The sequence below is a fragment of the Anabrus simplex genome, chromosome 2 (genome assembly GCF_040414725.1).
Source record: "Anabrus simplex isolate iqAnaSimp1 chromosome 2, ASM4041472v1, whole genome shotgun sequence".
NCBI lineage: Eukaryota > Metazoa > Arthropoda > Insecta > Orthoptera > Tettigoniidae > Anabrus > Anabrus simplex.
This window is the reverse complement of record NC_090266.1, coordinates 592,280,287-592,291,972: the sequence shown is the minus strand read 5'-3', so window position 1 is coordinate 592,291,972 and position 11,686 is coordinate 592,280,287. Positions and strand designations below refer to the sequence as shown.

Here is an 11,686-nt window from a genome sequence, read left to right as displayed (position 1 = left end):
GTCTGTCCGGAGTTCTGGGACAAGTCTTATCAAAATTGGTCTATTAGAAGCAAATTTGGCAGATTTCACAACCGAGCCTCATAGAGGGGATAGCGTCCTTCCGGAAATTATAAAAGAAACACCCCACCGTAGATTTTGGAGTGTCGATCTGGAACTTGAAGCCGCGGGAGCTCGTGCCCGTCGTCATTAGATTTTCGCGCCAGATTGACCGACAATAATTCAATACATGTTCGTGGCTAAAGTCCATATATTAGTTAAGAAGAAAAGTGAATTGGAGAAGCTGTGAACGTTTGCAGACGAACTGGGAAGGTGTAGGCTGGTTGAAAAATACACAGCAGATTTTATTTTTATCATTTCCTGTACTCTTGTAAGTGAAGAAGGTCTGGGGGAAGCGATTCAAATAGTTCGACTCCCTTATCGGCCGAACACCTGTTCTTGTTGAAACAACGGGGAGAGAAACCACTCTGGGAGACGCATCAGACAGTTATAGCCGACTGCAGAACGAGGGAAGTTCGTGGTGCAAGTTACAAAGAAAGTGCATTATTTATGGTAATTTTAATCTCGTGTGTGTGAAGGGTAGTGTTTGGATGAGTGAGTTTTTAAAAATGAAAATGTTATCTGTAAAAATGAGTGGCTAAGTACGAGGTTGCTGGGATGATGCAATCAGAATGCTGAGAATGTCACCAATGTGCAGGTCTGTCTATTTTACATTATGTTGTAGTTAGTAGTTAGTTACTGTCTGTCCTAACCAAATTTCCAGATGATTGTCGGGTGATATGCGTAATTATCAGGCGAAAGGCGTTGTAAATTTTGGTCAGCGTGTGAAAATTTTCAGTGTGTAAATTTCATGTCAAGAACGGTAAAATGCGACGCTTAAAATTTTGTGTTGAGATGAGATATCATTCAAAGTGCGGATTTGTGAACGTTATAAGTGTCAATTTTGTCGTGGCGAATATTGTAATTTCAGGTGTCAGTTGCATTCAGAAATGTTGGTTAATAATAATAATAATAATAATAATAATAATAATAATAATAATAATAATAATAATAATGTTTACCGCGGGATAAGGAAATTCCTCTCTGTTAAATTACATTTAACCAGTTATTTTTACAAGGATCGTAGGCATATTTAGATAATGTCAAGAAAATTTGTTAGAGTCACAGTCGTTAATGGGAAGAAAATTTTGAGACATCGTGTATACTTGAATTGCGAAAGGTCGATGTGTGCTCTTGGATTTTTGAGGTTCGAAAGTCGTAATTATAGTAAAGTCAGAGATGGGCTTAATAATGGTTGTCGTTTTCACCAGGGGATCGATGTATGAAAAGGGGTCTCGAAGGAAAAGGGATTGAAAGCGATGGATTTATATGTACGTGGAGATGAGAGAGAAGTGTTACCGCTGAAATAAAGCGATGAGAAAGAGTGTTGAGACATTTTTGTAGAGGAAGTATTTAGGAACAGGCTGTGTGAAACAGGCTGTATTGTTTTCCGCAATCAATCCGAACTTGAGACGACTATGATGTGAAGCATTGTAAATTGATAGAACGATTCCAAGTGAAAACGACTCTAGTAAAATGTAAAGGTCTGGGTAGTAAACATCCAGTGATTTTTGTTAAGATAAGGTACGGCCTCCAGGATTAAAGAGCACTTTGGACACACGGTTGGGTTATATTTAATTTGTTCATTGGAGAGGTCATGGATAAGATGGTTGGAATTGATGATAGGCGATCTGCGAATTTCGAATGTGATGGTGATGATTATTATTTTGAAGGCATCCACTAAAAGGGAAACGTGTGTTGGGAATTTTCATTGGCAGCCCTGACACTTCAGTGCACAGGCTGAGATTGTGTTCGAGGTGGAGAATCGTTCGTCACGTCTATTTACCTTTGAGTTCACATATTATGATGAGGTAGACACTTGTTGTATTTTTTTTAGAGGTAGGCACTTACCGTGTTTCGACTTGCATTCTTTTGATAAGAGACGTAGTTCCGTCGTGCGTATTTTTTGTCTGACCAGATTCAGTGTTACTGTTGGAGGTTTGTTGGAAATTGCGGTTCGCCTGATATGTTAAGGGAGACGTGGTGCGACCCACTTTGACGCCCGACGATAGATTTAGGACGTCACGTGTTTATTCTTGGAGTCACTGATGATGAGACGTCCTAGGTCACGCCCGACGATAGGATTTGGAAGGCATCATGTATATACTGATTAGGTTTAGGGTGTACAGATTTCAAGTGAGCCCGACGATAGGTCTGGGATGGTAGCTGTACACACTCAAGTCTCAGTTTAGATTTTTTTCTTTTGTTTCTTTTGTGAAGTGGTCTGGATGAAGGTAGCCATTACAGTACGATATGATTTATTGTAGAGGGTCTGTGCGAAGCTCTCAGTGAGATAACGGGACTGCGGTTGACAAACGAGGGCTGTCCAAGTGTGGGACACCGACCCGATCTAGATTAAATATTCTTACTGTGTTTCTTCGTGCGTGTTAAGCTGTATGACTTTGAGATGTTAATTTATTTTTACGAACTTCATTGTTTCTCGTTTTAACGTCCGTTTTTCGTTTGATGGTGTGCATATTGACACTCAGTGTTTTAGAATGAGACTTGAGTTGCGAATGCGGTTTCGATTCGTTAGCCAGTATTTTATTTTATTTTCACCTTGTCGTATTTTCATTCGTAGTCATAGTTAGAATAAGTAAGTAATCACTTTACCAGTAGTGTGTTGGGACAGACAGTAAATAGAGAGATCTGTACTGGTAGCATTGTTGTCAAGGGAAAGAATTCCTTAAATTTGTAGTAAATTTTAGCGTGGACTGGTAAATTTATTAAGCATAATAAACCCATTTCTAACCTGAAAATCGGTTCAATAATAATATTTTCAAGTGACTTTTCACTTTTTGATTAACTTCAGTGTTTGGCATTTCTTCTAAATGCATGATTAGTAAGTGTTTCCTGCATTTCGCAGTTTTGTTCCTTTAGAACGACTTAACGTAAGATCCTCCCGGATCATGTGGTTGTTGGTTCCTTCCGAACAGTTGTTTGGGTGATGCACAGTTAGCATCGGGATTAATGTATCACTTAAGGGTGTCATGAATGACAAATACATGGTGGAATTTTAGGTCAATTGTGAATGATGCTGTTAACTTGTAGTGAACACCATGCTTTCCCATAATATTTCGCAACCTATCCAAAGCAACTGATAGTCAGTTTGGTTCGATTAAGGGTCCATTCGGCGGATGTTCCGTATCCGTGAAGGGTATTTGACTGGTGGATAACCTTAATTAAGAGAAAATCAGGCGTTCTACTTGTTGAAAGTCAGATTTTCCACGGATCGTGTGGATTAACTCTCAGTTCTCGTTTGGAATAATAGGTGCCCGGTTTTCAGGTCTTCCCTTTTTCAGTTTTTCAGTTTCGCTGTCCACTAACATAGTAGCTTCTCTGAAGCAACTCTTCGACATTGGAAGAAACGAAGTGACGTTATGTAATGTGACTGTGTTTGGAACTTTTCAAAATCAAGAATTAAATTTTTTTATATTTTTGTGGCAAGAATGCATATTAAATTAATGATGTTATCGTGCTCTTTCAGTTTAATAAAAGTTAGTAAGCACATTTTTGCTCCTCATTTCAAGTAGTTAGGCTTTCTTCTGAACCCCATCGTTTGGTTAAGATCGTGACCGAATTTATTCCCGCAACGACCCAAGATTTAAGAGTTCTAAATTGTTCTACTATAGCAGCCGTGGCCGACCAACGATGGAATGGTAAGTTCAAGGGTTCAATACATACAAACAAACAAACAAACAAACAAACAAACAAAAAATTATTGCCCATTTCTTAGTAGCTTCTTTCACTTTCGTAAACAATGGAATTAGATTTCAAAGTCGTTACGCCAGTTGTGAGTGAAATATGTTGTGAATTTTATACATAACAGTAAGTTCTAACAGAAGGACAACCATTTAGGAAACAAAGTATACTAATAAATGCATAGGTCTTGAAAAGTAATTTTACATAGTTCTTTGAATATTTGGTTTAATTTTAGTGTCAATAACAGATCACATTTACATTAGTTTAACAATTCCCTGTGAGCTTAAGTGATATTGCACGAAGTATGTACTACGATGAACCTGAAGAAATGGCACCAGAGAGCCGCATTATTGGGAGTTTTTAAGTTAGGTATCGCAGTGACTTTGAGACACATACCCTAAGGTTCTGTCTGTCTGTTAGGTCATCAGCCGAGAGGCTGGTTGGATCCTCAAATAGTACCACCAAAGGTTCTGCGGTTATAAGGAAACCGCAAAAACCAATGGCAGCACCAAAATGAGGCGTACTAGGCAAGACGAGGAGTGAGGTAGTTTGCCATTGCTTTCCTCACTGGGTCAGAAAGTGCTATTGCAGCACGACCGACCCTATGAGCAACACCTTTCATAACACTCAAATGCACTAGTCGTGCTCTGAATGTCATTACTCAGCACCACCCATACCCCAGCAGCTTCCATATTGTCACAGCCATGGATGAGACTGGAACTTCGGTGGAAGCTACACTTTACTCTGGCCTGTGCCAAGAGATGAATACAAAAGTACTGTATCCATCAAGAAATGGCAGCAGGCAAACCCTAAGGTTAAGATACCTGAAAAATTCTTAACTGGTAATAATTAATTGTGAATGTTCTCCTTTATAAATTGACTGAAGTGCTATGAATCATTAATTGATTTACAGAGAGACCTTGAGTCGGATTAGAGATTCAATGTGAATGTAACGTAATTCAACCTGATATTACTTATCTGCGGTAGTTTTATAAGTGTGATATGTTAAATAAATGTCATGTTGGGAGGATAGAGAAAGGCAAATTTGTGAAACGCATATCAGAAATGAGGACAACAACTCTTTTATCGTTTGTTCTTCGCAGTCAGCATCAGTTGTGATAGCTCAGTTGTTCTGTCCTCGTTTATGAATACGAAGCCTTAAACTTTCAGTAAAAGTCAGCTGCATCGTACGCGATATTTGACGAGAAATAAAACAAGAAACAATCCGTAGTATGCACAAGGGTAAGAAGTTGAGGAGGATAATATATCTGGCGTCAGTTTTTGTTTCTTTATTGCTAATGGTTTAAGGTCGCACTAAGGTTTTGGCGACAAAAGGATAGGAAAGTGTTAGGATTGAGAAGATATTGCCGTGGTTTTAATTGAGTTACCTGGTGTTAAAATGAGAAACCACGGAAAACGTTCACCAGGTAAACGGTGGTGGATTTAGAACCCTCCATCTCCCGAATGCAAGCTAACTCGTACACGACAAGAATTGTTCGTCCACTCGCTCGGTTGTTATCAGTTTGCCTGGAAAATTGTGTATACTTATTGTCTTCCTTCAGACGATTTCCTCACATCCTGGCAGGATCACATAACTTATTTGGACCTTCTTGATAACTCGTGTTATTGAGTTAGATGTAAATATAATTATTTTGGACCTAAACAGATAAAATGCCTCGTGATTTGAAAGAAAGTGTGGTTTCGTCTATTTTCCATTTTATTGAGATTGTTAATTGAATTTGAGTTGTCGCAGTTAAACAACCGGTTGCCCTTCCTGATGCCAACCCTAAGAGGAGACATATTTCCCACATTACAAATATTTAAACAAAATATATATTTTTGAAAGCTATGTTACTAAATCAGTTACTGAATTAATATTAATTTTTATTTTCTCCACAAATAAACGTTTAATATTTGTAATACTAGCTGAGGAGAGAATTGAACCAGTCTCGTGCAATTGGTTTTCCATAATCCTCGCTTCAAATTCGGACGAAGGTCGGAGGGGGGCAGAACATATCGCGTGCGTGTTTACAAGCAAAACAAATTAAGTCATATTTTGAGTTTTTGATATTTTCACAGTATCGGTACCCTATGCGACTTTTTCCAGTCTATTCAGTGATGACATTCGCTACATCGTACGAGGACATTTAATCACTAATTGTTCTAATACTCACGTTCTTTTTAACTCTCAAGAGATACATTTCAAGAATTGTGATATCAGCAGTGGCTTACTTGGGTTTTGTGTGTTTTTCTGCTAACGTTTAGTGTTCTATGTGACTTATTTGCATTATTGACTCGTTATGGGTTTCAGAAGACTGACTTGACATCATGCGATGAGAAGTTTTATTGTTTGAAATTGTTTAAGCATTGTTGATAATTGTTGTTAGTTGTTGGTGGCGTTTCGTGCCATTATTTTCATTCTTTGTTAGAAGCTTAATTGAAATTTAAAGAGTAAGTCGTTTCCAGTATAAGCTACAAGTTTAGTCTTAGCTGCCCTTAAAATAAGTACTGCGTGAAGTGAAAAATAAACAGGTTAAATACTTAAAGAATGCATTAAGCCAATTTATATCATTATTCTATTTGAACTACTATACTTACGGCAGGTAAGATACATTTTAAATAATTAAGTCAGTGACATGAAAAATCCGCAGCCTGTATCACGTCATTCGATCGGGTCAGGAATGGAATTAATGAAGCTCCAATCCAGCGGCGAGGATAGGAATTGTGCCGGCTGCCGAGGCATGTCGCTCTCTTCCAGGGCAATGGTTATTGGCTGACAGATGAAAATAATTGATATTGGAAAGTGTTGCTTGAATGAAAGAAGATGACAGGGAAAACCGGAGTACCCGGAGAAAAACCTGTCTCACCTCCGCTTTGTTCAGCAGAGCGGGATTCGAACCACGGAACCCAGTGATGAGAGGCCGGCGTGCTGCCCCATGAGCCACGGAGACTCTCAAGTCAGTAACATATTTTAATAGAACTATTATTTATATTTGGTTGGCTACGAAATATACAATTTCAGTTATCCAACGCTATTTTGAACATTAAAAAATTTATTACGTAATTTTGAGGATAAATTTTCTTATACCGAGAGTACCGTTTGATATTCGCAATCAAGAGATTGTGGAAACTTTCTAACCACTTTATCTTGAATGTATGATTTTTGATTTTATGAGTTTTTTCTGTAAACCCAGGTATACACACGGGCCACTTTTTTCCCAATCGTAGCCTGAGTTAATTTTACATACACACGATTGTATAGAGAATCTAAATCCATTGTTCATTGGTAAGTGTACTGGTATTCGTTTCAGTGGGCAGCAATTCGATCCCCGGCTGAGGAGGGGAATTTCAATACATCTGGTTAATATCCATGGTTTGGGTACTGGGCGTCTGTGTTCGTATTGCATCTACATGCAATATAACACACTACCGACCACCACAGAAGCACGCAACAATGAATACATCCCTCCACATTGAATTGGTGTATAAAAGGGCATCTGTCCCTAAAACTGGGCCAAATCCATATCTGTTGCCAACCCCAGCAAATTGAGGAAGAAAGAGAAGAATGAGAGGGAGAAGAAGTGTAACGGGAATCATATCGACACATGAGACTAAACTTCATTCATGTTAAGGAAGTTCCTTCTTGGGAAAAGAAATTTGCTCACTTCGAACACTGATATAGGAATCAGAAAGATGTTTTTGAAGAATTTCTTCCGTAGCGTGGCATTGTATGGAAGTGAAACATGGACGATAACTACCTCAGAAATAAAGGGAATAGAAGCTTCCATCTGTGTTATCAAGCTTATATTCAAATATTTCATTGTGCTAATCCTATGTGGAAACAAGGAATGTGTTCCAGAAAACAAAATATTAAGTGGCTGCTTGATCACTCTGCATATACACAGTGTACATGAAACAAGAATTTACGGCAAACCCAAGCGAAGCATATAGCTAGCTAACGGGAAGGACAGGCTGTGTTCTCCCAGAACCGTACAGGTTCTTTCCGCTGCAGACGGCCGCTAATTTCGTCAATAAGTAGGAATTAGGAGAGAGCCTCATTATTATACAGATACGGAAGGAATGATAAACAGGCAATGACTTTCCTTTTCTTACCGCGATATCATGTCAGCTGTTGAAAATTATTTTCATTTCCGTTCGTGAAGTCCTGGCATCTTGGAAGGAAATTCTATAACACGCGTCGTGATTCGCCTTTTTTTACTCACTTATCACTCCCCTAATTTCCTTTCCCAGGGCTCAGCTCTACGCGGATTGTTCGGACGGATTTTCTGTTTAAAATTTCCCCACCAATAAAATTAACACATACTGAGATCTGGAGAGCGAGGTGGCCATCAGGTCACCTAGCACATTTCTTACTGCAACCATTGAATTACGTGAATTGTCTGTCATAGCATTGTCTTGCTGAAGGTAGGTGTAGTCTCTCCCCTCTGCACTTAACATGTTAAAGAAACGATACACAATAACGTCCAGTTAAAACCAGGTATCATTCGGAAATTCCTGATCCGGTCAAATGACTGGAAACAGGCTGTGGACTTTCATTTTCATTTACATTTTTTATTCGGAGGTCAGTATTTCATTAAAGCATATGGATCCAATTATTCTTCGTGCGCTTACAGTACACCAAACCGTATCACGAAGAAGTACCTCGTGTAACACATTTGACTCTTTAAAATACAAAACTGCCTTGCAACAAAGGTAGCTCCACAGGACTCAGTATACCCACCAACTTAAATATTATGTAACAGGTGTATTAAATCTTACTCGGATATTTATATTGAGGTGGTGATTAAGAGATTTGGCAAGATTTCTTCAACACCATCACTACAATCTCATCTGTAAGTCAGGATGGTAAGCCGTAAGTGTCCCAGTGTTGAAAGTTCTGCGAATTAATGTACCCACTCAGGTGAGACTAATCGCCGTCAGACATGGTCAAAAGCAAAGGATCCAAAATAATGTCATCAATGTATTATAACAACCAACGGCAGAAATTAACACAAACGACACTACAGAATTGTAAGCCCTCTCAGCATTGAGGTGGACTATATACCATACTCCTGTGCTAAACGGATATACTGTTAACGAGGGCTATCCTGAAGTCTGACTCGCGTATTTTCAAGTATTTTGTCAGTTAAAACCCTGTTTTAATATAGTCTTCTTCTATTTAAGAAGAATCCATTTGCATGCCAACTTATAAACTATGTATGATTTTAATGGAATAGAACTTTCTGGAAGTAGTTGGCAATACTCCTTCACACACCTGTCATAAGATTTATTTGTCTTGAAGATATGTTTCAACAACAAACACTCGTTGCTCAATAGTGTACTTAACCATGATGGATAATTATTACTGTGCTCTTTATAATCATAATCAATGAGTCCATCTAGGAAATCACGTGTCTCATTAGCACAAGTTGAGAGCTCTGCTAACGACCTAGCCTTACAGGACAGAGGATTGACGTTGCCTCCCGCCAGGTGGCTCCTTGCTCGTCCCTTGAGTGGAGGGATACAATCTTCCCTTTTCGTCAGCTCGTCACGAGCGCCTCCCTTTAGATTGCCGTAAACTCTTGCTTGGTGGTGTCTGTAAGTTAGCCTATATATACTGTATATGTGTCACAACTTAGTGTTACCTTTCGAGCACCGACACAGCTGAGCTTATTTACCAGATATATTTATCACTAGAGTAGGACAAAGTTCTTCCGCAATTTCAGGAACACAGTCATGAAGGATACATAATACTGTTCAAACAAGCTTTAACATAGTGCTGTAAGTTCTAAATTAAGATAGAAACTAACTTTTTTAGCCGAATAGTTAACTATTGCTCGATGATGAGATTTGGAAACTACCTAGGTATAAGAATAAAATCACGGTACTGATGGTGGCTATCCCATGTATGGTTTCTTCAGCAATTTCAACAAACTTACTCATGTCAAATGGAGGAATATTATCTCATATCAATCAATGTGACACTGCATTCAAATTCGAGTATGAGATAATAACCCATTTCTTAACTAACACAGATACCACACAAAATTCGTTTATTAGCCCGATTCCACACGATGCCATTGAACAACGGCATTAGTAAATTTCCTAACTTGAACCTCTCGAATTTAAACATACTAATCAGGCAACTGTCTTTATCGGGGCTGAAATGCAGTAAATACTATGCATGGATTACTTCATTTTTTTCTGTAGTAATCATAACCACAGTATCGTTAGTTTAACATAGAATGTATTACTAATTATATCAATCGCACGGCCTCAGTTACTGTGTATGAACAATTTAATTTGACGCCATCTGGCTGCTTGCTTGTCAATTTCGACGTTCCATTTTTACTCTAGGCCTACTAGATGGCAGATTAAAACGAATCTCTCTTGGGCATCTGTGGCTGAGTTTTAATGGAATTTTACAATATTGGATTTACATTGCACCGATACAGATAAGTCTTTTGCTATTTGCTTTACGTCGCACCGACACAGATAGGTCTTATGGTGGCGATGGGATAGGAAATTCTTAAGAATGAGAAGGAAGCAGCCGTGGCCTTAATTAAGGTACAGCCCCACCATTTGCCTGGTGTGAACATGGGAAACCACGGAAAACCATCTCCAGGGCTGCCGACTGTGGGGTTCGAACCCACTCCCGGATGCAAGCTCAGAGCTGCGAGCCCCTGACCGCACGGCCAACTCGCCCGGTCAGATAGGTCTTACGGCGACGATGAGATAGGAAAGGCCTAGGAGTGCGAAGGAAGTGACCGTGGCCTTAATTAAGGCACAACCCCAGCATTTGCTTGGTGTGAAAAAGGTGAAACCACATAATACCATCAACATGCCTGCCGACAGTGGGGCTCGAACTCATTATCTCCCGGATGCAAGCGCCCCTAACCGCACGGCCAATTCCCCAGGTTTAATAACTTTTGTCGGTAAACGCCAAATGTGCCACCAGGGATCTTTTGCATGCCGACATGAGTTACAGGGATGTTGGGGACGGCACAAACACCCAGCCCCCGGGCCATTGGAATTAACCAATGAAGGTTAAAATCCCCGACCCGGCCGGGAATCGAATCCGGGACCCTCTGAACCGAAGGCCAGGACGTTGACCATTCTGCTAACGAGTCGGACACCATTTTCACTGTATCCTTACAAAATGTGCTGAAACTGACGGCCATCAAACTCAATGCATGCGAGATTCATAGCACGTTCTGTCATGCGACAATCTAAATACGATACCACAGAGCCATCTTAAGGACAGATAAAGTAAACAAAACCTGCCTCATGACGTCCTCCTTGTTTCCTTGCAGGAAATAATTAATGTACATGTAAATAAACAGCACAGTACGTGTAAACTTGTACGCATGTTAGTTGTAAATAAGCTGGGAAACAGAAATGTGAGACAAAGTTGTAGGCACATTTTCTTCCACAACTCCTTAATCCGACTTTTCTGACCCCAGGTTCCCTACCTAAAATTATTGAGTGGACCATTCACTATGTCCTGTTAAATTTTAGCACGCTCTTATGGAGACACCCTGTATAATCGTAAGATATTTTCAGAGAGAGGGAGAGAAGGAGATCATCGTGTTCATCACTTATTCCAGGCTAAAATTTCTAAGGGACTTATTTTTCATAAAATCTATGAACTGGAGAGGTCGGACATTGGAAGAAGGTAGGGTTATGACCTTAGCATCAGAAGACATCCTCTCAACACTAACATTCTTGCAAAATAGAGGGAAATAGGGACACGGACGCATTTCCATATAGCTAGTTCCATCACCTACAGAACATGAATGAAAATTCTGGAAAACGGATTTCACTAACCGAGTAACGAGTAATTAGTCGAATGTAGAACATAGTAAATTTTATTTTTCAGGAGACTTAC

The 11,686-nt window shown here is 39.4% G+C and overlaps 1 protein-coding gene across 1 annotated transcript in view; it reads left to right on the top strand.

The window, feature by feature from the left end:
- Window positions 1-11,165: 11,165 nt before the first annotated feature.
- LOC136863611 (neurotrimin) overlaps window positions 11,166-11,686 on the top strand; it is a 532,585-nt gene continuing 532,064 nt past the window's right edge. The window contains exon 1 of the mRNA XM_067139981.2: window positions 11,166-11,198. Within this exon, the coding sequence (XP_066996082.1) occupies window positions 11,166-11,198 (33 nt within the window). The remainder of the gene's footprint in view (window positions 11,199-11,686) is intronic.